Raw genomic sequence first — 27,948 nt, 5'->3', positions numbered from 1 at the left:
TTGCTACTACCGTATTTTTCGGACTATAAGTCGCACCTGAGTCGCATCAGTCCAAAAAATACGTCATGATGAGGAAAAAAAACATATATAAGTCGCACTGGACTATAAGTCGCATTTAATTAGAAACAAGAACCAATAGAAAACATTACAGTCTAAAGCCACGAGAGGGCGCTCTATGTCTTCAGTGTAGACTACAGGAGCACTGAGCAGCATGGAGCGCCCTCTCGTGGCTGTAGACGGTAATGTTTTCTATTGGTTCATTTCTCTTATTTCAGTACTCTTGGTTCATGTCAAATTAATTTTGATAAATAAGTCGCACCTGACTATAAGTCGCAGGACCAGCCAAACTATGAAAAAAAAGTGCGACTTATAGTTCGGAAAATACGGTATGTAGAATAAACAACTGCGTTCACGACACCCCAGCATCATGCAGTGTGTTTTTGTGTATGTAACTCACATTCAAACTGTAAAAATGTTAGTGTAAATGTTAGTAGTAAAATCAAGATGGCCACTAATCAACGTGTCGGATCACAGAAGGAGTTCTAGAAGCAGGTCCACAGACCTTAAACTGGGCTCCAAAAGTCTAAGACATTTTACAAGAAAATGCTAGCCTTTCAAGTTTAATTTAATGCATTACTTGGGTTTCCTTGTAATTATGTGTCAAATTTACTCGCAATTTCTGAGAGAAAATTTTTCTAATTGTTTTCCCAAGGTATTCTTTACTAATTTAAAACCAAACCTTTCAGTACAATTAAAAATTTTAAATAAGACATTTGGAAGTAGAAAGACAAAGATAGTATTTTCTTGTAAAACATAACTAACAATCAAACAAGACTGCAACAGAACGTACACAGTGGTTTCCACAAATATCCAAGAATTTCTGACCACTTTCATCCATGTTTTGGTTATTTCTATAAAGAGCCACTAAGACAGAAGCAGATGCATATGCAGATAGGTCGAGACGCTGAACGATGAACTGTGACTAATGGGATGGGTTGATGTGGGTTTGTAATGGGATTGAAGCTGGCTGGGACGGGGGTGGGGGGTAATCTTTCATAAAAACCCGTGGGAGAAGGTTCGTGAGCCCCTGGGGGTCTGGATGCATGGCCCACGATAAAAATGACACCAGTCACGCATCAGCATGAATACCAAATCCCACCACGGATCAGACAAAAACACACTCACCCACACGCAGCTAAAAAAAAAAAAAAGACAACCGCCACTTTAATCTACAAAAACCTTTTATCCTAAGGAATTAAAAAACATGGGTTGGTGTTTTAAACCTGTTAAAGTTAAATTAATGACTATAATATCTCTTAGGCATTATATATATATATATATATATATATATATATATATATATATATAAAGATGAGAAATGTTAACAATATATAGTAAAAACTAATCTGCATTCTTAGTGTGTGCCTTCTCTGCGAGGCACATGTTTGCCCTATAAACAAGCGTTTCCTATCCCCACAGGATACAGCAGCATCACTACAGTCTACCAGCCAGCCACTTGAAAGCCTTATTTTTATTTCCAAATACAATTCCTGAAATGTAACGTCCCTCAAAGTGACATCCCAGATCTTTAAGATGCTATTAGTCATCCCACCCAACGTGCACGCCAGCGTCAAAACCCACCACCCTCAGAGTCATGACCTATTGGTACCTTTTTCTTTGGCTCCCTGGACCGTTTCCTGGGCTTTTTCTTCCTCTCTTTCTCTCTTTCTTCCTCAGCAGCTGTAAGTTCCAAATCCGCTCTTTTCTTTATCTGGGATGCTGCGTGTGCCATGACGCAAAGCTCAAGTGAGATATCCTTTCATAAAGTGAAGTGTCTCCCAGTCAATAAAGACCAAACAGAATCCTTCTAAAGCACAAAGACAGAAAAAATCTCTCCCAAGCACCCTCTGTAGGGTCTATGTGTTCCTGTGAGCAGCCACCGAAGAGCTGAGGCTGGGAAACTGCATTTGTGTGAGAGGAGATGAAGGCTTGAAGGAGACGGTGCTTTCCTCTTGGTGATTTTTTTCCCAGGTCCTTCTGGCACTGTCTGAACCCATCCCCACCGTGCAGTTAGCTGGGACAGAGCGCCGCGGAAAGAGGGATGGGATGAGAGAAAGAGAATAGACAGAGGGCAACTGGGATGGGGAATCTTACGCGCGTATCCTTCACCACTGGTTGGAAGTGTCTTAGTTAGGGGAGGAATGGGGGGGGGGGGGGTCTGTGTGCGGATTAACACGCCCTTACATGCGTGCGTACTCACACACAGACACACACACACACGCAGGGGGACGTCTGTATTGAATCGTCATTGCTGTCTTGAGCTTTCCCATGGAGCACAATAAATTGTTTTATGTGGAAATGATCATCAGTATTGGTTTTGTTTCCAAGCTCAGATAGCCTGAAAGCAAGATCATTTTACTGTGTTTGATATTAAATTTCTTTTTTATTTAATTTTGATTCTGAAGAACACAAAATATGTTGTTTTGAAGAATGTTCATGCTGCTCTTTCTATACAATTACATTTATATATATATATATATATATATATATATATATATATATATATATATATATATATATATATATATATATATATATATACTTAAGAGATTTACATTTTAAGTGATTATCTTGCAAACATGTTGAATATAATTTTTGCAGGTACCTCATTGTGGTCAGCTTCAACAAAACAGAAAATATATGGTAGAAAACAAAAATATATGGTATTAGCATATATATATATATATATATATACAAATAACATGAAATATCAAATATGAAAAACTAAATATATGATATATTATCTATAAAAAGTCTTAATTGATTTGCTTCTCAAATAAATCTTGTTTTATAGATGTTTAGATATATTTACTGGAAACACTACAGACAAAAACTATTCTTTGCAGTGCATGCTCAAGGGAGGATTGGAAGAACAGATTCACCCTCACAACAAAAATGAAATGGAAACTCGTTCTGCAATGAGACTCGTTGCTTTACACCTCATTGTAGGACAAATAAAAGCATTGGCATCAGATTGAAGCCTTAGTGCTGTGGACAGAGTCGTTTTTGGATGTGAGCGGTGTGTGTTATGTATTCCCAATGTTCACATGTTCCCACTCTTTTCTGTGCACCACCTGAGCCCATGATGGGGGTCTGCAATCGCTGAATATTAATGAAGTGACAGGAGGTGGGATGCATTTTTCTGATTGGATGAATGAGGAGGAGCTATGCAGCCATTGGCTGAGGAGAATAGCGGAGGAGGGAGGAAACACAGCAGCCAACACCAAGTGAAAGCACATTAACTGTGTATCTCCAACTGTCCAGCATTTAAGAGCATCATTCCAGTGTGTTGCTGGGCAATTGACATTTCTGTCACATTTTCCTCCATCTGTTTCTTAAGAAGATGGATTTAGAGCAGGCCGTTTGTGAAGAGATTAAATAGAATGATTACATGTAGCTTGCATGCAAATGTTTTAAATAATTAAATCCATAATTACACCTATTCAGCACATTAACAAGTTTCTAAAGAAAGATTCCCTGTTAGGTTTTTAATAGGATATACAGGCCAGAGAAAATAATCTGTGAGAGAAAGATTTGGCTGCTTAATTCTGACATTATTATCCATGCTTCTGACTATGAGCATAAAGTCTGGTCCACTTTTCATCTAATTCTAGCCAAAAACCTCCCACTTAGACAGGACGAGACAGTCTAAATGCATCAAAATCTCTTGCATCTCACAAGATCCAGATTTATCTGAAATAGCAGATATTAAATAGGTTGTTATAGAAAAGAACTCCAATAATACTGTACACTAAACCCAACTCTAAATCAAACCAAAATATTAAAAGCAAACAAACATAAATGCTATTACAAATTTTGATACTTTTTAGCCTAACACTGCAAATGCAATGTTGTACCAGGTGAACTACCAAGCAAGTTTACTATATCAGAAAAGTCACATATGGAGCTGATAATTTGATGTCAATGTCACAGTGTATTACTTTACAACTCAACATACAATAGTAAAAGTGTTTTGAGATCATAGCATAGTATTGTGCACGGCACTGCGCAAGTAAGCCTTTAAATAATCTATCTTCATAGTTTGTGTGAAAAGTAATAACATTTGCTGATGTTTTACTGCCTCTAGTGTTCATTTCGGCTGTGGAGTTGCAAAAATGTGGGTAGAGGCATGTTTTTTCAATAAGCCTGCGTTGGACTTATTAGATATAGTAGAAGGCCGTTCAGAGGTTACTTGAAGAAATTCAATAATTCATGATGAAATATTGACCTGAAAGCTCCTGACAGCAGAAGAAGACCGGAGCACTGGAACATGTATGACTGCACAGTTCATGAGACACCTGCTACCGTGAAAGAACACTGATCATCCGGATTTCGACACACATAACTCAATGACAAACAGTTGACACAATGTACTTTATGACCACAAGACCACCAGCAATTTACAGTACATCATCTAGACATATGACCAAAAAATCTCTATCCAGTGAACCGCGAGATGCCTTCATAAAATTTTAAGCAACAACCAAAACCATAATTCAAATATTCACTCCAAAATAACATTTATTATATCAATGTGAAGCTGTGAAGTAAATATTGTTACAGTAAGACCTATACAGATGAACACCTAAAGGCTGCAGAGGCGTCAGTTCAGCTTATATCTGTGCAAGTTTTACTGAAGCTGCATTTAAAATAGGTCAGACTGAGAAAGACTCTGAATAGAAAATGTCCCGGGTATTTCTACATAACACCGCACAGGTCTGCGGAAAGACACGAGTAGTGTGCAGTGTCGCTTAATGAGATAAACAAGACAACATTCATGTCAGTACATCTACATCATAACAAACCCTTAGTGTTATTTATGATATTTCTGACTGAATCTTTTTATCGGATACTGGACTGGTACTTTTTATCGAATACCAGCTTGCTTCTTTGGAATTAAATCAACCCATCCCAGGACCAAAATAGGAATAAAAATAGTCACCCCATAAACCTATTGTATCAGTATGACAAAGCATGCTGTGGTTACTGAGGCCAAATCTCTCTGAATGCAATGACATCATCATAACATGATAAGCTCCACCTATCTGTGAGTGATGTAATCAAATGCATTGAATGATACTGTGTTTTCTGTCCGTTTTCACAGCTATTTATAACTTCTCATGACTTGAATAACCCATAGAGCAGTAGAAGCACTGCTGCCACTAGATATATTCTAGAATCTTCAGTGTTTTGAAGTGAGAAAAATCTAGTGCAGAGACAAAGACATACAATAACTCATCTGTGCCAATAGCTCCCTCTACTGGACAACAGGAGAAATACATCATTACATGACGAAACATTAACAACAAAAGAGCTGCACACAACATTTCATTTACAAAGGGTGCTTTGGCAGCATGTGCTCCAAACTTGTAACTGAAACTGCTCATACAATAATGGTAACACAAAACAAAGTTGATGTAACAGGCTTTTGTGACTCATCATCAGCAATAAATGTTGCCCTCAGGCTTAGCTGACCGTGTTTCAGTTGTTAGTGTGTAAAAACAGGCTGTGTAGACTTAAATACATCATTAGATGTCTTTATGAATATGTACAATATGTATGTGTACAATATTTTGCATATATATCCATATGTGCATTTGTTTTATTTTCCTTACAAAGATGACTTCATCTATATATTTTTTTTTAGTTGTTATCCTTACATTTTTTGACTTCCAGGTTAAAAAAAATGATTTTTGTGGTTAATTTAATATCGAAATTAATGTCATACACCTCATAGACATGTTTTTGAATGATATAACTGTGACACGTTCTACTCATTGCACTACCGCAGTTTAACCAGTAGAGGGAAGCAATAACCTGGGAAAGGCCAATAAGAGCGAATTGGTGCTTAATAATAAATGACTAAAAATAGATAGAAACAGACATATATCGAGAGAAAGACCATGAAAAAGAGACTTGAATAACCACATCCAGTGTCCAGTCCAACAGTAGCCTAAACAGGGACAGAAGAGGGCAGGGTCAGTTGAAGAGAAGATCACAGAGAAGTCTGTTGTTTTTACAGACAGCAGTGAACAATGGAAATAATGGCTTGATTAATGAGCCCATGGAGCCATTAGATATCTGGTGTTTCAAATCTGAATGGATTAAGTCAACATAAGTCAAATTATCTGGCTTGACGACAGTCAGACACATCAATCAGTTTCCAAACGAGGAAGCGCTTTACACCGCGTTACCTCATCAACAAAATGCTTAGTGTACGCCTACGAGAAATAGCACTTTCAACGGGTTTCATTATACTGTGTGTAAAATCAGACTAGGCAATTCAATTCTGCAAATTGCATATATCTTAGTCAAAAAAGCGTAAACATGCATTTATCACTGTTTTAAAGCAATTTACAATTAGGTTTGGGAATCAAGAGCCAGTTCTTATAGGTTACCGGTTACATTTTACGTTGCATAAGAAGTGTTGCAGACCACTGTACAGAGAAAACTCAACGTCCTGCTGTAATAATTGTAATAATAATAATATAAAAATGTGTATCAGGCCCTATAACATAAAATAGTACAGTAAACGAAAAGCCATCCAATTTGAAGTGTCAAATATGAATCAAATATACATTTTTACATTTTACATATACATTTATAACACAAGTGTTATAATATAACATGAAATGTCCATATATAGCCAGATATTTTTTTTACAGCATATACTTAAAATACTTAAGCATTGTGTATATAGACAGAGTATCATATAACATTTTTGTCACCCACCTCAAAAACTCCTCATGTTATGACCATGTTTTGTGGGAAAATGACCAAAATTAGTTTGCTGTTATTTTTTAATAAGATGATTTAACAACACTCAATTCCTCACAAAATCCAAAAATTATTGTTTTAAAAATATATAATAAATAATATTGTACGAGTTCTGTGGGTCATGCAGTTTTGTGCTGACATGAGGGTGAGTATATGGCAACGATAAAAGTTTTCTGGGTGATCTACTAGATCAACAGTATATAAAAATGTAATTTAGAATAAAATTAAAGTACTAACAGCATATCCCACATATCCTAAACCTACTTGGCATTTTCTTTGAATTCATGTGACTCAACTAAGGTTACGGAGGACGTTTATGGCCTCTCACGGCTGATTACATTAGATGTCAAGAACTGGTCCTGAACCGGTTACTCACTTCAGTCTATCATTTTTATTTCCTCAAGTGAACACAGTTGATGAGGCATATCATACTTCCACATGGATGTTATCTTGTTTAAATACTACTGCAGCTCCAGAGAGAGGGACGTATCTAGATGAGAGTATATCATGTGTAAATATGAAAAACAAAGGTCAAGAGAGTTCACTGTTAGAAAGCTTAGGTTAGGTGCATCGTTAAAAAATCAGTTTCACAGAAATCTTAGAGAAAGAGCTACAAAGTTCATGAATAACAAAAAGTCATTAAGCTTACAAAGCTGTTACTATGAGTAATGATGAAAAAATGAACAGAGATAATAGAGTTATCCGCTCGTTTCAATCTGTGACAAAAGCATAGGAAGCAAAGCACCAGGATATGGCCTGCAAAGAAAAAATTCAATGGCACCATGCAAAGAGACTGCACAGACCTTCCGGTCCATTAACCCAATTGGTTTGAGTGTGTGTGTGTGTGTGTGTGTGCAACTCTTTGTAGACTGTAAACTCCAGATATCTGCCAGTGTTTGAAGTCCTGTCAAATTTAGAGTCAACATGAAAAGGCATTTGCAGCCCATTTTGTGCCCATAAAGTGGTGCATTTTAAAAAAAAAAGAACTAGGACGGGACTTGTTTTTATACATTAAAAATGTATTGCACTGTAAAAAGTTGACTTCTCTTGTGGAAAAGAGGCAGACATAATTTAAATGTAATTGCGGAGGACTACTCACCTCCTGAAACACCGGCAACACATGCTGATTGAAACTTGAGCATGTTTTTAGGGTTAATTGTGCACAGTAAGACCAAGAAGAAGATGTATTGAGTAGCCAGTAGGGTCAGTTTCCATGTCAACTCTAAACTCAGATTCTGCTTGCCAGTGAAATAAATCAAAAGAGATCTAACAAGAGCTGATGGTGACATTCCTAACGTAGATCTCACAACCAGTGACCCTTGTTTAAATGCTAGGTTAGTTTTGAACAGTCTTGTAGCATTACATTAAAGAGCTGTTCAGTTAAGCCACTTAAGAATAAGATCAAATTTGATCAACAGCCAAGTTGGCCTGATCTTTAGTGGATCGCATCAGCACTGAAAGCACTGTAACAACAGTCAAAACATGCTAGCACCGTGTCTATCTTCAAAACCACAAACCCGACTAAATATTGGCTAATCTGTCAGATTTTAAATGTGCACTTAAGAATGCACATTCATTGCGTGTCATTCCACCTCAAGTGATCCAAAAGTTGTTTGCTTGATCATTTTTCATTTTCCTACTTTCTGAATGATTACCTCTGTTTATAAGTAATGCAAAACTACAATTGTTTTCAATTCAACTTACCACAACGACTGTCTGGATTACCGTGTGGGTTACTTGTGGGTTATTGTGATGTTTTTATCAGCTGTTTGGACTCTCATTCTGACGATACCCGAATATGCTTTTTGAAAAAGTTAAATTAGTCAGCTTTGACGATTAGTCGTCACAAGTATGATTCTGCCCCTTTCTCAAATGGTGTGCTCAGCCCCTGGGGTCCTCCTACAAATCCAAACTTTTTACCACTATGTTGCACAGATTGTTAGTCACAAATGCACACCACAAGTTCACATTAAGTGCATCATTTATACATGGTCTCTAGGTAGTCGAGGAATTACTCAGAAGAGCTGAGTTTTCTAGGACTTATTTCTTCAAAGCTAGTGGCTAATTAAATGCACATTGTAATTATACAATCGTCTGGCAGGGAATGCTACACTGATGCCTTTAACAATAAGTCTGTATGTGATAAAAATACACACACACACACACACACACACACACACACATATATATATATATATATATATATATATATATATATATATATATATATATATATATATATATATATATATATATATATTATCCAATAATAAACAGAGCCAGTAGCATCATATTGCACACCTTGTTAGTGGCCTTGGTGTATATATATAGATATATACAGAAACTTTCTGTATGCTAAAAAATGCAAAAATAAATAAATAAATAAAAAAGTACATTATTCTCTATCATGAAAAATCAAATATACTTTCTGAAAAAAAAATTAATTTATTAAAAGGTATATTATAATTTAATATTAATATTATAAATCTAACAAAATGAGATTTAGGCATAAAACAAGCATATTTAAGTATTTTTATTGGAGCACATACTGAAAATACAGTGGGTATAGAAAATAATCACCTTGGATGTTATAAGTTGCACTGAGTAAATAGAGCTGGACAAAACCAACTGTGTCCATCTTCATTTCAGGCTGCAGAGCAACAAAATCTGATTATTTTAAAGGGGGTTGACTGTTTTCTATACCCACTGTATCTATTATTATTTTACTTTTTCCATTGTTCTGAGTAGCGTTTAGTTCAGGAACTCAGGAATGCAAATTAAGACATAACATATCACAAAATATAACAGTCCCTCTGCATACTCAATACATCAGCACAGCATTTCATGTATGTGTACTGTATGTGTATCTAAAGACAGTAAACTGCAGCACAGAAGCGGACAGGCCAAGCTGTTTTGCTTTCAGGCTCTAGTGGGGCAGCTTTCCAGAAAACTAGCTGAAATATATCCCATGTCTAACAAAGACAATGTAACAAAGTATATCTATCAAGCAAAGATTTATAGTGCTGGCTAAAATGGAATTAGATGTGATCTCTCAGTGCTGAGCTAACACCCAATACAGCTAGATTAGCTAAAAGCAAAATGAATGAAATAGTCAGCTAATCTGCTGAAGTAGGTACTCTAGGCCTCGGAACCAGCTAATGCACTAACTAATCACATATGTGCTTAGACTATTTGAAGGGAAATAAGTAATGATGGGATCAGATAGTATTACTGTTATATGCTATGGTAATAAATATTCAGTATCACTTGAGTTTCTATAGCCACATTACTGAGGGAGCATGACTGTCACATGGCTGACAGGCTGTGTGTGTGTGTGTGTGTGTGTGTGTGTGTGTGTGTGTGTGTGTGTGTGTGTGTGTGTGTGTGTGTGTGTATGTGCGTGTGTGTGTGTGTGTGTGTTTGCAGTGAGCCATCTCCCTAGTGCTGTCTATTCATGTAACTTATCAAACACCCCATCATTACCTCGCTTCTCTGTCCATGTAGACACCCAGTCCCAGACAGCCTTTAACTCACATATGACCCTTTCTTTCAGACTCCAGCCTTTTCTCATGCATCCATAACAGATAAATTAAAGTCCAAGTGCCAAAATATCATCTGTCAGGATCCAATTTCACTAATGATGAACCAAAATCTCTGCAGCTGAAAACATCAGCAGAAACAGAAAGACAAATTAATTTAAACCTCAATAGCTTGATATTCAACTCTAGAGAGGAAAATAATGTCAAATATATGCACTGTTACAAATATTTACTTAACCTGTTAGTGATTATTTTATTTTGTAGTAATGTATGTTTGAATAGATCTGTCATGAAAGATTTTTATTGTTCAAATATTTATTTCAACAAGAAATTAGAGTAGAAACATAACACTCATATCATTTATATAATGACAAAAATGTATATTATAACTGCCTTACATGCAATTTAAATGTTTGTAAAAAAATGTTTTATTTAAGTGTGGATTATTAAATTATTTTCTTTAACTTATTATTATTATTATTATTATTATTATTATTATGAACTTAATTTTCGATTTCAATTTTTGGTTAAATGAAAAAAGAATTCTGCAATCTGCTAAGAATATAATATAATGCAATATAAAATATATTTAAACACAACATTTTAAAATGTGGAAAGATGAAATTAGAGAGCATCAAATAAAAAAAAAAGTTATAAATTATTTTGTATATTTTAATAATTGTAGTTGCTGTTTTTTTATTTTATTTTTTTGCAATATTTGATGCAAGACATTGTGCAATATGATGATGCATAATTTTTTTATTTTAAGTGAAACAAAGAAACCAAAGGATTTTTGCCAATTTGAGCACAAATGGAGATTCTGTGGAATAATTTATATGAAAATCTAGAATAGATGTTAAAAGCATGGCACTAATGCAAAAGTCTGTGTTTGGTCTCCATTTTATCTTCTTACTAAGTGTTCTCTGAATTATTATGCTAAAACATTGAATGAAATAAAATAAAATGATAAAAATACAACATTAAAGTGAGATTACGAAACGAATGAGAAATTCAAACTGAAACACTCAGGATGTGTGATGGTCAGTATGTGTTCATGTTCTCTCTAGAGACTCCAGCACAGGTACAGTAACATGACTCACGTCACACCTCACTGAGCCCGTCAGCATTTTAAAAGCTGCTCTTATGATTGCTGCTTTCAGACCAAAGGCCTTTATGCCACTATGACAGAAATAAGCGCTTACTACTTCACTCTCTTACTCACTCATTCCCAAACAGAAGCACTGTTTCCATATTGGATGACTAAATAGTGAATGCCTTCGAGGGTTCAAACTTATTAATAGAGGCTTATTTTGAAATGGCATATATCTCTGGGACATAAAGACAGTAAAGTCAATCTGAACAGAACATGAGAGTGAATGGTTAACAGATCTATGGTCCATAACTAAACTACAGCAGCGCTCTTAAAAGAGAAAAATGTCATACCTGCGTTTGTTTCCTTGTGCCTTGAGAACATAATGTACACTGAAGTAATAAAGCCTGTGCTGTGTCAGAAAACTAGCAAAATATTTTTCTCGTGCTTATTCGTGACATTTTCAACTACTGTACTGAAGGATCTATATCTACAGTAAAGAAGAATAGCTTAAAGGGGGGGTGAAATGCTATTTCATGCATACTGAGTTTTTTACACTGTTAAAGAGTTGGATTCCCATGCTAAACATGGACAAAGTTTCAAAAATTAAGTTGTACGTTTGAAGGAGTATTTTTGTTCCCAAAATACTCCTTCCGGTTTGTCACAAGTTTCGGAAAGTTTTTTTCGAGTATGGCACTGTGTGACGTTAGATGGAGCGGAATCTCCTTATATGGGTCCTGAGGGCATGTCTGCCGGAAGAGCGCGCGCTCCCGTATAGCAGAGCACTGAGAGCACAACAGACATTCATTCTGGATCATAAATATACGCTGAATCTGAATGTTAGTTATGGTTTGTTTTGGTTGGTTTTGTCCTGACGGTAATGTCACAGCTTCCAAACGCTCTCAACACAAAAGCTTACTGGCGCTCGTGATTCTTTTGCTCCGCCCACACGTCACGCCTCCACTCGGTCGTGTTTTTCCGGGAAACATCGGTACAGACTATCTTTCTCTTATGAATATTATAAAACTAAAGACTTTTTGGAGTTATGAAGGATGCAGTACTACTCTATAGGTACTCAAGATTAACAGGATATTGAGTGCAAACGAGCATTTCACCCCCCCTTTAAACCTGCTGTGAGCAATTTCTGCACCACTCACTTTTAAAAACTTGTCAACATACAAAGCACTGGATAATTTTGCCTGAACAACATTTGTTGAGTTTCTATAAACATATAGCTTAAAAATAAGTGTTCATTTATTTCTGCAAATTAGTGTATATCTTATAAATGTCTGCATTATATCAACATCAGCAAAGTTCCTTTAACACCCCAAATCTGTTGACCACAATTTTTAGTTTTAACATCATTAAGCACAACAAGCATCTATAATTAGTTACACATAATTTCTCTACTATGTTTGACTGGATACATTACTAAACTACAGTAAATCCCAACCACATACACAGCCAGCAAACACCTCTACTGTTATTTAGCCCATTTGAAATGACTTACCATTTCTCATCACAAGCCCTTACATGACTGTGTTTGCTAGGAAGTGTTATAACACATCTGGTGTGTTGCACAGAGTGGTGTGTATTCAGGACACAGCCCACTTATACTGTATATACAGAGAGGAGTGATGAGTTATCATGATACCAGGACATACCGTAAGCAGATAAACAACTTAACATGGAGCTAAGCAGGCATTAGCCTGTAAAAGCAAGCTCAAGGGGCGCTGAACTCTCATGTCTCTAAGGAGAGCAGGTGTATGGGTGTGTGTCACAGAACGGGAACTCCCAGGAGGGGAAAGGATGTTGCGGAAGTACAGACAGGCACACTACACGGACATGCCTGGCTCTCTCAGTATCTCTGCTCCATGGGTGAGGTCAGCACCTCTACCCTACTGGGACTCCGCCAAGGATCTCCTAGGCAACGGACATTAGCACACAGCGGCTACAAATAGAACAGCACACACACACACAGAGAGAGAGAGACTCAAACCGTGAACCTCTCCACAGGCAACACTACAGTACATAACACAAAAACACATAGCGCCTTTAATAATCATGACAGTAATCAGCATTGTTTTGATACTCTTTAAAGAGGTTGCAGTTGCATGCTTAAAATAAACAGTATGTTATCTTCCATTGGTGTGGATGCTAATACTGTTATTATTATAGTTATCGTTCTAAGTCCCAAAGATGTTAACTACAACTGTAAACGACTGTTCCTATATCTATACTGCCTGTACTATTATCTGTTAGGTTCCTGAATGAATGCATTTGAACAAATATATGAACTAATGATTCAATACTTCACTCGTAAAAATGTATTTCGCTTCTAAATGTATCATGTTGAATTCAGAATAGTATAGTTATACTAGAATTTGTGTCATATATATATATATATATATATATATATATATATATATATATATATATATATATATATATGGGAGAAATAATAAAATGACTATGTTATGATGTAACTTGCAGGAAGAGTGACTTTAAATGCCCACTACTCATGCACAGGCATTTCAAACACTATTGCTTGTGCTGAAATATGATATTCTGATATTCTGTCTGCAGAGTGCAAAAATAGACAAATGGGGTGAGATGGGATTTTATAAGGTACTAATTATTGCACACTGATGTCTTTTAACATATTGCTGTTCTCGCTTTTTTAACAACCTTAAATCTTGGTAAAGGCATGTATCTAGAACAGATTCCCAACTTCCATTGAGCTGTACTGAGGCCTCGACAAAACAACGTGCCACGTGTTCACATAAGCATCATAGCCCATGGATCCAGCCTCAAGACTGCTACAAATATTTAAATTACACCAATGACACCTCTGCTGTCATGGTAACATGACATGTGACAGCTTCAGGGAGGAGAGAGGCAGATGTTCATAACTCAGCTATAATGCCAGGAGAGAAAAAGAGAGAGAGACAGACGATGAGAGGTCATGGAAGAGATAAAGTGTGAATGGGTTTGACCCATATCTCACACCATACTCTCACACTCTATTTCTTCCATGTTTGCCGAAACACACAAGTTCTGGTTTGTGATGCTTCTATTTCCAGTATTCGGTGGTCAATGGCAAAATTAATAATGTAAATATTAATATCATTAACATCAATATTATCAATATCGTTTTTATGAATGTTGAAAAGGATACTACAAAGGGCCTTTATGGTAGAACAGTTTTTAATACATTAAAATAGTTTATAAAATATCTGTGTCTCTACTCTCCCACACCCTCCCTTCACTCAAGCTATGTAAAACTGCCTTATTGGGTTTGTGTGTGTGTGTGTGTGTGTGTATGTGTGTGTGTGTGCATGGAGAATGGGCAAAGGGAGCACTGCTGCCAGGGGAGGAATAGCAGTTGAAAATAGGCCCCATCCAGACTCTTTTATTATCTCAGATCTGGGAAACGGGACATTGAAAAGCAGCATTAAAACTTTATCTTCCAGACTCTCCACATGGTTTCCAGACATTGGTATTAATCCCAAGACTAATCCTTATAACTGAGGATATCATTTCCTAAATAAAGCATAATTCCATATCCATACATGTTGTTGTGTCATGCCAAAACTGATCTTGCACAGAACGATTTGTTAAACATTGCATGTAATCGCCCACATTAATACTGCTCTCAGATTAGGAGCTGCTCACACCCACGTATAACTGTAACTGTGACTAAAATATATCCTAAAGGAAGTTAACTGGGGATTTAGAGAGGACTTTACTCATGTTAGTGAGAGCCCATGCTACAGCGGCCAAACCAATCTTTAATTTATGTACATAATCACAAAAAAATAATAAATAAATGATGGAAATTTATTAGTGAATAAAGGAATCCAAATCCATAATACTGTCTTAATTTTGTAGAACACAAAAGGACATGTTTAGCAGAATGTTCACACTGCTCTCTTCCAGTGAAAGCATATCTTGACTATGGGCTGTCAAGATACAAAACCATCATAAAAGTTCCATAAAAATATAAATAGTCATCATGACTTGCACACAATATTCCAAATCTTATGAAATCATACGATAGATTTGTTTGAGAAAAATACAGAAATGTATGCCGCCGCAGCTATCAAATCTCATGTGCACTTGCAGATTTGAACAAACTCCTTAATTCAAATTCTAAAACTTAAACCTGTTATACATAATCAATACAACCCTTCAAAAGCATCCAAAAAGATGCTCAACTAAGAACCAGATCTGTATGCTTGGCGTGGAATGTGAACCTCCCGCAGGTGTGTGACGGAGACGCTCGGAGTGCTGTTCCCGGGACAGACGGGGCACCTCCAGCAGGCAGAAACGCTACTGCAGCTAAACAGTGCCAGAGACATGATGGTCCGGCCTGCTCAACTCCATGGGGCATACCGGTCTCAGCTGGCACAAAACACACTGAACAAAAACTTTTTATACAGTAGATGTGCTTTAAGTTTCCTCTATAGCTGTTGATATTTTAGTGAGACTCCTATAAATGGAACAGTTTACCCAAAATGTAAAATTTGCTGAACATTTACTCACCCTCAGGCCATCCAAGATATAGATGTCTTTCTTTCTTAATCAGAACAGCTTTGGAGAAATTTAGCATTATATCACTTACTCACTAATTAATCTTCTGCAGAGAATGGGTGCCGCCAGAAACGAGTCCAAGGAGTTGATAAAAACATCACAACAACAACAACAACAACATGTTATCCACATGAAACCAGTCGAATTAACCTCTGTTACAATAATAAGGGAACTATGTTTTCACTGTATGGAAAAGTGCAGCATGAACATTCTACTAAATATCTAATTTTGACAAAAGTCATATAGCTTTGGAACATTAAGGTGAGTGAATTATGACTAAGAATATAAATTCTGGGGTCGATTGTTCTTTTCAAAATTGCTAGATAATAACTAAATTACTAAAACTAACTAAACTAAATAATAACACCATACTATTTCTACTGTATTCCCTGTTATAATTTTAACAGACTTCAGATCTCTTGGCAAGATGACAGGCGTGAACTGACATCTCATTCAAGTTACTCAGTGAGTCATCAGTGTTTTTAAATGAATCACTTTCCATATTCAGACTCACTAGCTTTCCAGTTCACCATTGCAGAACCTTCATTTTTGCCTGTGCTCTGAGCAAACTCAGTCTGTCAATATCTATAACCCTGACTTCCAGAACCTTAAGGCTGGTTCACACGGCAGGATAATTGGGCCGATTTTAGCCCCGATTCAGCCCTTCCGACAATCTTAGGATGCTCCGATTATCGTAAAATAATCTGATCAAATATTCCTGCCGTGTGTGGTGTGTTAAGACTAATCTCCTCTGCTCGGAAGAATGTCGGGACCGCTCCGATCTCAAATCGGGGATATCCAACATGTTGGATTTATTTTGCCCGATTTCTTCTCGTGTGTGGTGTCCCCCGAGGACAAACAATCACGCAGCCTGTGGACTGTGGCGTGTAGCCAATCAGAACGCGAGGTGACGAGGCAGTTATAGTACCGGGAAACAAAATCAAAACAGCCGGCGTATATAATATAACAAATACAAATAAAGTCGATGGGCATAACTACATCCACAACTGCAGTCCACCAGAGTACATGGAAACTAATATATGAACGTTTATTTCAACGGTTATTAATCTGTGTAGTACGTAACAACATTTCTATGAGATAAAACAACAACTTATCTCCATATCATGATATAGCAAGTATAGTCCCTGCTCGCGTCGTCTCCACCTCTTTGACCATCGCCTTTTCTTATTTTTCTTATGTTTTTTTTCCCGTTAAAAACAAAGCACAAACTATGGCCACTGCATCCTCTTCGTCCGCCATGATTGTTTACTCTAAAGTCACGTTTGATCTCGAGGGATTTTGCGAGATTTCCCGTCTGACCTGGGAATGCTCGGGAGTCAAATCGGTTCGTGTGTGATGTGTTGATATTGCCGTGTGGCTGCACACCACACACGGAGCGACCAAAACTGTTAGACCCGTGATTTTTTATCGCCGTGTGTGGGGTCTCTCAGGTTTGGAAAATCTGCCGACAATTTTAAAATCGTCCCGTGTGAACCAGGCCTTAGCGTTCCAACATTTAAAAGCGCTTCTTTCAGATACTGCCCGGATACTGCCCGGAAATGTAGCAGTGCTAAAAGGCTAGCTACCGCTACTTGACTGGAGGTCTCTAAAGCTGCTAGTATGGTCGTTCCCTGCCGGTCCGCCACTTCAGGGCACTGAGCTAGTGGCTCTAGGTGCACCAGAGGACAGTCTCATGAGACTGGTTCCCTTAGGAGGTCACATGGTAACTTTCTCCCAGACCTAAGAGGTCAACATGTTTTGCTGCGCACCGACAACACAGCAGTGGTCTCTTACATCAACCACCAAGGAGTTCTGCCATCACGGCATTTATAAAAACTAGCGTACCAGATCCTTGTTGGGTACCAGGGTGAACTCCACATTCCTGGGCATCTTAATATGGGAGCAGACATCCTGTTGAAGCAGGGGTCTGTTTGCAACTCGAGAGACATCACACTGTCCCCTCTGGCTTCCTCTGACTCAACCAACTCCACTGGGGCTGTACGCCATGGTACAGACATGGCCGAGGTTTCATCTGTACATTTTTCACCGATTGCTCTGCTCCCGGGAGTTCTGGAGAGAGTGCGCCAGGAAGGAGTCCGGCTGCTGTTAGTAACCCCATTCTGGCCGGGCCAGGTATGGTTCCTGGGCCTGATTTTTGACGGCACTCCATGGGAGGTTCCCATCAGGAGGGATCTCCTCTCGCAGGCAGAGGGTACGGCCCCACATGGAGCTTAGAGGCTGTAGGTGTGGTCTCTGAGGAGGCACAACTCTTAGCTTACAATCTCTCAACCGAGGTTGTTAAGACAGTTCTCCAATCCAGAGCTCCCTCAATAAGGAAACTGTATGCCTTAAAGTGGAAGCTTTTCACTTCTTGGTGTGGAGACCACCAGCTTGACCCAGTTAACTGCCCAGATGGTACAGTGCTGGAGTTCCTGCAGGCCCTGCAGGTCATGCTGGACCCACTCCACCCTGAAGGTCTACTTGGCGGCCATGGTGGGCATGACGTCCTACAACTCCCCACTTGGCGGCCAGTCAGTGGGCAGAAACCTTCTGGTTCCATGTTTCCTCCATGGTGCGCTTCCAGAAGAAGCTTATGCTAAGCGGTGATCAGGATGCTATCCTAAGCCTTGAGTCCTCTGATCTCCCCTCTCCTGGGGGTCAAGACTCACTCCTTCTGAAGTTTGGCCATTGGACGGGCTGTCCCCGATAACTCTCAGACTCCTGTATCCTTCTCTTGCTTTAGCTGTGCTTTTCCACACTTTGAAAGTCTGGCGGCATCGGCATTCTCGTTCCTCAAAGCGTTCTCGATGCAGCTTGAGGCTGGTTGCCGGCTTCGCTGCTCGTGCTTTTATGCTTTCTGGTCTCTGACGTCACCCGACTATGATGTCTCGCCCATCCATTGGACTGATTACACGTTATTCAGAGACGTCACGCTGGAGGCATTCCCAAAAGCGTTCTCGACGCAGCGTCTCATTCCTTTGAGAAACCAGGGTTACATATGTAACCTTAGACGTTTTTTCTGTGGTATTGAGAATCTTAAAATTTTACTTGCATCAGCTGACATATTGATAAGATGACAAATAGATTGGGAGCATTCTAGTGTATTTCTCCCTAACGATGTAGATGCAGTGTGGGGCTCGTTCTGCACATGCAGAAGACTGAACTAATGCTTAGTCAGTTAGCATTAGCTTGATTTGAAAGGCCATGTACAGATACAGACACAGCACTTTACTAGTATGGAGAGGCTTCTAATTTTGTTAGGTGCCCTGGAGCTTTAGTGTCTTGAAGGCTGTTGTGTTATTAAGATTGAAAGTAATATTGTGTATGTGTGTGTGTGTGTGTGTGTGTGTCACTTCAAGCTATGCTTATGGACATAAATGATTGCTCAAATCATGTTGAAGCATGCTGAGATTAAGTGACATTTTTCTCCTGTCTCTTAGTGACTTATATTAAAGGAGGATTCCAAGTCATGATTAGAGAGCAGAATGTTACAGAGACAATTTCATACTGTATTAAATAATAATAATTCCTTACATTTATATAGATCTTTTCTGGGCACTCAAATTGCTTTACATAGAAGGGGTAATCTCCTCAACCACCACCAGTGTGCAGCATCCACCTGGATGATGTGATGGCAGCCATATTGCAACAGCTTATTGTTGGAGAGGCGACAGAGTGATGGAGCCAATCAGTGTATGGGGATGGTTGGGAGTATATATACTATACTGGGGCATTAGGACCCAATAGGGTGAGCACCCCTGCTGGCTTCACTAACACCTCTTCCAGCAGTGACCTAGTTTTCCCAGGAGGTCTCCCATCCAGGTACTGACCCGGCTCAGCCATGCTTAGCTTCAGTGGGCAACCAGTCTTGGGCTGCAGGGTGATATGGCTGCTGTTAAACACCCAGAAAATCCTATCAACCACCTAACAAGTCATAACACTGTAGCAAATGATTAGACATGCCCTAGCAGTCCCTCAGAGCACTCTAATAACTGTCTAACAACACTCCAGCAACCACCAAGCAACCATCTAACAAAGAACACACTACCAGCCATCAACAAGCAAGAGGATTCTAGTATTAATGGAAACCAGTGAGAAGCCATTTGGCAAACCACTTAGAACACCAAAGAACACCTAAGCAACCACCTGGAAGTGCTCTAGCAACAATCTGGAAACTGCAGTCAATTGCCTAGGAACACCCTGGCAACCAGCAAGCAATCAATTAACAAAAGCTTAGACAACCACCCAAAACACCTATCCAACCACCTATCAACAAACCTAGCAACCACCAAGAACACTCTAGCATCTGCTTAGCAACACCTTAGCCACAAGAGAACAACCGCTTGGTAATAAATGACCACATAACTATCACAGTCAGTATACTTTATTAATTTATGAGTATTGCAGCATCTAAGTAGTTGACTAACATCCTTGGAACACTGTCATTTGGCAGTGAAGTCTGCTATTACAGCAGAAATTTGTTATGAAATTTGGACCTGCTGATTTAACTCAGGCCAGAGAAACACTGAAGCTTCATTCTTTGCCCATGATCCTTGGCCAAATTCAGCATTAGGAACGCTGTTGGCCTCAGCAGAAGTCAATATGTTTTGACAAAATGAGCAATCTGACTATAACTCATGCAATAACTTTATTGCTCCAGGTATTTAATAACTTTGATACTCTCAAATGTAAATTCAAGGCCTAAAGAAATGATATAATCACTCTAATTTTACTGCAGCGTTCCCTCATTGAGAAAAATATGAAATATGTATGAAATATTACAAGCTAATCAGTTCCCATATTTAGGTCAAATCATTTGGAATCTAGAGGACTTTAAAACAAAATAAAAAAAACGAAGGTAAAACAATTTGATTCACCGTAAGGTCTCAGGTGGTTTTTCCACAGGTTTTCTGTTACCTTTGCTATGAAAACTGCATCTCCAGAAGCCTGGGAAACCCAGAATGCATTAAAACTCTCGAGTAGTTTTCCAGACTCTCACTGGTCACTCAACTGTAAAGAAAGTGTCAGGTTCCTCGGATATCAGAGAGTTATTTCTCCAGACTCTCACTGGTCACTCAACTGTAAAGAAAGTGTCAGGTTCCTCGGATATCAGAGAGTCTGGGAAGCTGAACGCTTGAGGCCAAGTTCCGTCATGCCTGCCACTGGACATTCCAACTAGGATTACAGGATCAAAATTTGGACAGCCGCAGTTTGTTGGGGATTCTTTACAGTTACCCTGACAAAAAAGTGCAAATTATTGGCTGGAGGGTGCAGAAATTCTGGAAATGTGGGACCAACTGCCAAGTTTTCCAGGCACAACTTTTTCCTCCGTTGTGTTTACCTGCCATTCTGCTTGTAACATAATTCCTTGGAAAGCCATGATGACTCTAAACAAAGACGCCTATGATATACTCCGCAGTGAGAGACTGGATGTACTTTATGTTCTGCTATGTTTAGCCAAGTACGTTCTGCTTTGTGACTAAACCTTCCATTCTAACAGGTTGAAAGAATGCCAGTGTTATGTCTCAAAATGCATCAGATGATTCATTGTATTTATGTCATACGCCATTGATTAACATCAAGATATCTTTGTCTGTATCAGGTAGGACGAGATATATGATTGTTATGTTATTTTCCAGTGCAATATCTTGTCTAAAGACATAAAGAACTCAACTCCAATACTGACCATCATTGTCCTGGTCATTTATTAAGTTTCATTTGTAAGAAATGCAAAGAATCTTTGGCATCCTCAGCTGACAGGTTTGGGACATAATTGAGGTCAGCAATAGTGCCTTCCACCATTTCTTGGAATTTCTTGGTATATGCAATAGCACGGGCAAAATATGGGGAACATGACATGTATGAAGTTACGAAGCATAGATGTTGTTTCCATTATAATGGTGGTTTTACCAGTTATCTTTATTGGACATTGTGGATTTAGGATTTGGATGTTAATTTTATTTTCTTGATTTAGCCCTACAGCAATTGTTGGACCACTTTCTCACTTGTTACATTTCCAATTCAAATGCCAATAAATATTCTGACCAGTGCCTGAAAATACAGAATCACTGAACAATTTCCAAGCAATGATGATTGAATACCTACTGTATGTTTTGCCACTGTGCATTCTGCTTGTTTCAAATCTGAAAGTCAGATTTGACAGGAACTATGTTAAAAGTTCAAACTGTATTACATCCTGTTACAAAGTCAATCTTATTTTCAAAATGACAAAGTCTTTTCAAAGAGTCTTTACAGCTGGTACCCTTTACAGAGATGTACAGTATGACTTTTGACAGATGGAATCATTCTATGCTAATATTACATATACAAGCTGGACATCAGATTAAAAGCATGAAATGTGAAGCCCTAGAGTCAATGGTGAATGGAAAAGGCAAAAGCCCTGGCAGATATGAGCTGGATATGACACAGGATCCACCATTAGAAACCATTTTCCAAAGTGATGAAACATGGTTCATCCTCTGTAGCATGAAATAAAAGCAAGCACCATTAAAATGCTGCAGAAACTTAAAGATAAGGAGACTCTTTCTCATGGTCTGATGGCATATCAGTGCATTTTCCATTATGTTTTAAGCTTGGATTTGATAAAATATGAAATTCTTTGAGACTGCTTATCAAGAAAGTACGTTATGCTGTGTTCACAAGACTGTTAAGACATTTTACTATTGATCAATTCTGTGGTTTCAACTAAATTTGGCTTGGGACAGTCTTTGACAGGCGTCTTTGACTGTAGTATGTGTGGCATTTGTGGAAGCCCAACACTTCCTGTGCTTTCCACATCACCGGATGGCTTGGACTTGCCAAGGCTCACTTCCTGAATGATTCTCCAATTAGAGTGGAAGATCCAGATTAGCTTTCAGCTACACTGTAAATGTCAGCCTTCCACAGGATCATGTTGAGGTTCACGGGAAGTATGAGTCATGAGATCTTTTCAGTCCTGTTTACAGTAGTCCTATAACACATTCTTGACATAATGATCATTTCACAGCAATGTATTTATTCAAATATTAGTTCAAAATAGTGACCCAAACTTTTTTAATTTCACACATAAAAAAATAGATGGTTTTTGGAATAAAAAAAGCCATCAGGGAAAATTGTGGGTCAGTTACAGTTGGCTTGCTGGTTTATGATTCTTGCTTTAGGTGTGAGAGATCCTGTGTTCAAATCCTGGACGAGCATGGCTGTCAGCTTCTTGTTTTGGAGGAGAGTGTTGATTTGACATATGCTGCTATAACTGTGAAAGAGTAACTCAAGTTGAGGTCAAGGATTTGCAATGTTCCAGTGGCCCTTTACAAAATGTTGGATGCATCAGGCTTGTGCGTCATTCAAAACTGAATTGTAGATAGATAGATAGATAGATAGATAGATAGATAGATAGATAGATAGATAGATAGATAGATAGATAGATAGATAGATAGATAGATAGATAGATAGATAGATAGATAGATAGATAGATAGATAGATGTCTAGCTCCCAATATAGGCTGGATATTAAGGCGTCAAAGGCACACTCCTGATGAGAAGGCTAATTTGCCTAATTTTGGCCAAATTCTAAGGCCGTATTGCCATGCCCTAAGTGCTAAGGCCAAACTCTACTGAAATCAATTTTCAGTAGAGTCTCCATTGAACTGCATATGAGATGCACTGTTTCTATAATACACTATAGCTACATTTACATGCACCCAAATAGTCTCAATTGAACTGAAAGCCTTCATGTACACACCTCAAAGATGGCTCCAACAAAAGCATAATGTTGCATTCTAAATTGATCACTTGGTACAATTTCAGTCAGGATGCTGCCTTAGAAAAAAGCAAGTGTTGAAACAGAGTCATGATATAAACATGTAGTTACATTTACAGTAACAAATACAACACAGCAACAGCAGTCATGCTGCTTCTAACATTCGCACTGGAAATGCTAAATAGGAAAAAGACGCTCCTTGTTGGATCGGCAGGGATTCCCAGCTCAGTCGTCTAAATGGAAACTTGCTCCGTTCCTCAGCAGGCTTTCGGTTGCCATGGCGACACCCATTACACACACCTGCCAGTGATTCAGGGTCCCTAGTGCCCAGATAGCTCTCTCTCTCTCTCTCTCTCTCTCTGACAGACCCATGCTTATTCACAGCAACTGACCCAAAAACTCCCCCCATGGTTTACGGTTGGGGTCTCCTTGACTCGGGAGCAGTGAAAGGGAAATGACACGTGAAAGTCTCAATCCATCAGTCACCAAAGAAAGCATGTCTCCAGATAAGCATGAGCTACCAACCCATCTAACACACTCTCTGAGCCTGTCTGCGGCTGTGTCTGTTCCTCTGATTATGATCTGGATCAGTACCGCGCTGCCATTTTCTCTCCACCAACATGTGGGGAAGAGCGACCAGCCATGTTGACTGTCTGAAATTAGAATTACATCGCTACATCTAAATTATAGTTACTGATAGGTAGAGAAATAAAAAAGTGAGAAAGAAAGTGACAAATGCTTTGTTCACATCACATATCCAAATTTTCAAATCCACAGTCATGATGCAAGTGATGAAATCCAATTTGACAGTGTTGTCTATATCTGTTACATTTAAATTGGCAAACAGACATTGAAAAAGCAAAGCTGCTAACAATATCAAATGTAAACAGATGTGAATTCGTTTTCTCCTGATCAGGTTCAGCTCATTACCCAGAAAAACTATCCATCATAGCCTGTTATATATGTATTCTAGCAAGGCATTTATCAAGACAAAACATCTGTTTTGGTCTTTTGTTTCTCCAAATCAGTGGTGAAGAATAATAGTCATTGACAGAGACGAGTCAAACCAGAAATTGAGCTATGACAAACCTGCACGCTGTCTGATTTCCTGCTCTATTGAACTCTAACAATACAACCAATGAACAAAGACAAACCCCTGCGATGGTTCATGTCCTCTGAGTCACCCTGAACTCCAATTAATGCTTAAATGGACCTGTTCAACCACCATATGGATTCTGGGTAACCACAATAGCTAGGATGATTTAGAAATATATATATTGATGCAAAGCAGGAGGACTCCCAAAAGTGCAAATAAACTGCAGTTATAGAGTGTGTACATCTTTCATTTGCAAAAAACTAAACAAAAATTGGATTAATCATTATGAGTTGTTATTCAAATATTTAAAAATATGAAAATATATTTTCACCTTAATCTCCAAGAAGCTTACAATATTGAATATTGTGATACTGTATTATAAAATAATAACGATTTTAAAAATAAGATTTTATTCATATTGCCCACTGCCAATGAGCCTTCTAACAAATCATAACAAACAAGGGCAAATGTGTATGTGTGTATGTGTGTGTGTTATAACTTCTGTCAATTTCCTCACATTTCCAGTGTGCATAGCAACAAGTTGGGCTAGCATAGATAGACAGCGCTGTGCGATTGGTAAACACACGTGCACACACACATACACACACACTTATGATAAGAATCATTAGTCTTTCAGAAAATGTATAAAATGCTGCTTTTGAATTGCTATGTGAAAGGAGTGGCAGCACTTGTTACAAGGGAGGAAAGGGAATTCCTTAAATTCCCCGAAACATTTAAAGCAAACACTTTTACAGCCAGCAGAGCTGACCCGAAGCAAGTACCACCCAGCGCTGACTCAGATACAGCTCCTGCCAATGCATCTGAATGGCTGCAATTAAGCAGATTATACTGTTCGTGCAGAGAATAGACAGAGTGGGTGGAGGGAAAGACACAGAAAGAGAAAAAGAGAGAGACAGACAGACAGAGAAAACATCCGTCCAGAGTACGTATACAAAGGATCAGAATTAAGTTTAAATCTATTTATCACGCTAGTCTTCATATCTCATTCATTATAAAAGTAGAGTATATAAAAATATAAAAATCAAAAATAATCTGTTTAATATGGCAGAATCAACATGATGACATCAGGTTACACAAACAAAGGCCAGCTCTGGTAAGAAACAATGACGTTTTCAATTTTTATGTTATAATATTATATTAGATTATGCATATACAGATAATCAGAACTAAACTCCAGAAGATCCTGTTCCAGAATCAGCATCTAGGTTTGTTTCCACTGAGAGTGTGCTGTCAAACAAAATCAAAACAAAACCATGCCCTCCTGAACACACCCCTTCAGTCTAGAACAAAAGACAAGCTTCCTCCTGATCCCCGTCTAGTGCTTTTCAACACCAACAACCACCATAAACCCTTCCAAATGCCATAAAAGTAGATCTGTATGTTTAAGCTGCTTTCTTATTACCTTTTTGCCCTTCTTCTTGCGTAGCGATTGCTTGCCGTTCCCTTTTTCCTTGGCGTCTTCGCTCATCTTATACAAAAGATCCTTTCATTTAATCCAACATTGAGAGAGCAGTGATGAGAACTACAGAAAAGTCCATGAAAAGCGAGTCGCTCTAATACCTGGTGCCCTCTTGCTCTCGATTGTCAACACGCATTCGAAGAACTCGGTCCAAACAGCACTTGAGCACTTTGGGTGGTTTGGTTGGTGCCAGCTCCTACACACGCCACAGGTCACTGTGAGGAACACGGGGGAGGAGAAATCACTGGAGCTTTTATTGGAGTGGGCTGAGATCCGTGGGCTGGTTCTTCTGACCCAGCTGCCCACCTCTCCCTGACCAACAAAGTTGGGTCTACTGATTCACTGGTGCTCCGAGCATAGACTAAATGGTGCTGATGGAGACACGCGCTCTTCCCTAGCAGTCAAACATCGAGAGGGAGGGAGAGAGAGAGAGAGAGAGAGAGGGGTGTGGAGAAAGAGGGTGGTGAAGAAGGAGATGAAGCGAAGTGAAAAGATTGAGAACCCCCCAAATAAGAGGGGTGAACTGAACACAGACTGGAAGTAATGGTTAATTTATGGTTGATTAACGCCTGCTGATAGCAATTGCACACCCGCCGACTCTGAGCGTGGCCATTAGTGAAATGCCAGTATAACGAGAGCGCAAAGACGAAACCTAAAGGGGTCAGGTTACTGGTCAACAGATGATCCCTTTTATTTCATACAGCGTCTCGCTCGCTGAGATACAACAAAAGAGTGCAAATGTGACCATACGTATATATATATCTATATATATCTATATATATATAGATATATATAGATATATATATATAAATTATTATTTTTATTATTTTTATTTGTATTATTTATATTTATATTTTTATTTTATTTTTTTATAATAACCCTTGCGATAACCAATATTGTGCATCCTTGATATAAAAATATTGACTGATTGCAATGTATTTTCTTTGATGTTTTGTCACAATTTTTATATTATTTCATAATATTGGGTAAAATAATGGGTAGTGCACTTTATCACTGGAAATGTGGCAATTATAGATTATGTAAAAAAGTATGTTGAAATAACATCAACTTGTGGCTTATAAAGAAGCATTGATTATTAGTTAAATAACGTCTGAGCTAAAGGTAAACTTTCTAAAAAAAAATTTTTTACTTTCGAACCAATACTGTTGTGCTCTATCCCAACCACATTGAATGAAGGAAAGTGCTTAGTCGGAGAGTCTGCAGTGTCTCTGGCCAGAGAACAATAAACTGGAGAGCTTACTCAACCTCCAGAGAGGAACCAGCATAGAAGCTGCTAAAGCATCATGTGATCCGATTTCACAGTCGCACAGCATCTCATAAGAAGTTTAAAGGATGGAGATGTAGAAAAGGACACTGTGGGTTTTTTATATCGCACAACATTTTTCTTCTACATCACTTGCATTATCAAAATGCTAGTGCGCTTATAAAACTGTCACCGTTTGAACAATGCTGTACAATTACCTACTCATCGCTGTCTCTGAGTGCACTGCCATTTACTATTCACGAACACCACAAATGTGCTCTGCACTAATAA

At 38.4% G+C, this 27,948-nt stretch overlaps 1 protein-coding gene across 8 annotated transcripts in view; it reads right to left on the bottom strand.

The window, feature by feature from the left end:
* The window catches only part of LOC128024988 (ankyrin-3), a 138,674-nt gene that overhangs the window by 92,821 nt on the left and 17,905 nt on the right, over positions 1 to 27,948 (bottom strand). The window contains exons 1-2 of one of the 8 annotated variants that reach the window (XM_052610921.1): positions 26,495 to 26,762; positions 26,337 to 26,402 (exon numbers count right to left, since the gene is read on the bottom strand). The exons of 2 other annotated variants lie outside the window; for them this stretch is intronic. In XM_052610921.1, the coding sequence (XP_052466881.1) occupies positions 26,337 to 26,402 (66 nt within the window). In that variant the 5' untranslated portion in view covers positions 26,495 to 26,762. Of the gene's footprint in view, positions 1 to 1,669; positions 2,199 to 26,336; positions 26,763 to 27,948 lie in introns of those variants that run through there. 5 more of the 8 variants (XM_052610920.1, XM_052610917.1, XM_052610914.1 and 2 more) reach the window with 5 other exon arrangements.

The sequence above is a fragment of the Carassius gibelio genome, chromosome A12, assembly GCF_023724105.1.
Source record: "Carassius gibelio isolate Cgi1373 ecotype wild population from Czech Republic chromosome A12, carGib1.2-hapl.c, whole genome shotgun sequence".
NCBI lineage: Eukaryota > Metazoa > Chordata > Actinopteri > Cypriniformes > Cyprinidae > Carassius > Carassius gibelio.
This window is presented reverse-complemented; position numbering and strand designations above follow the sequence as displayed.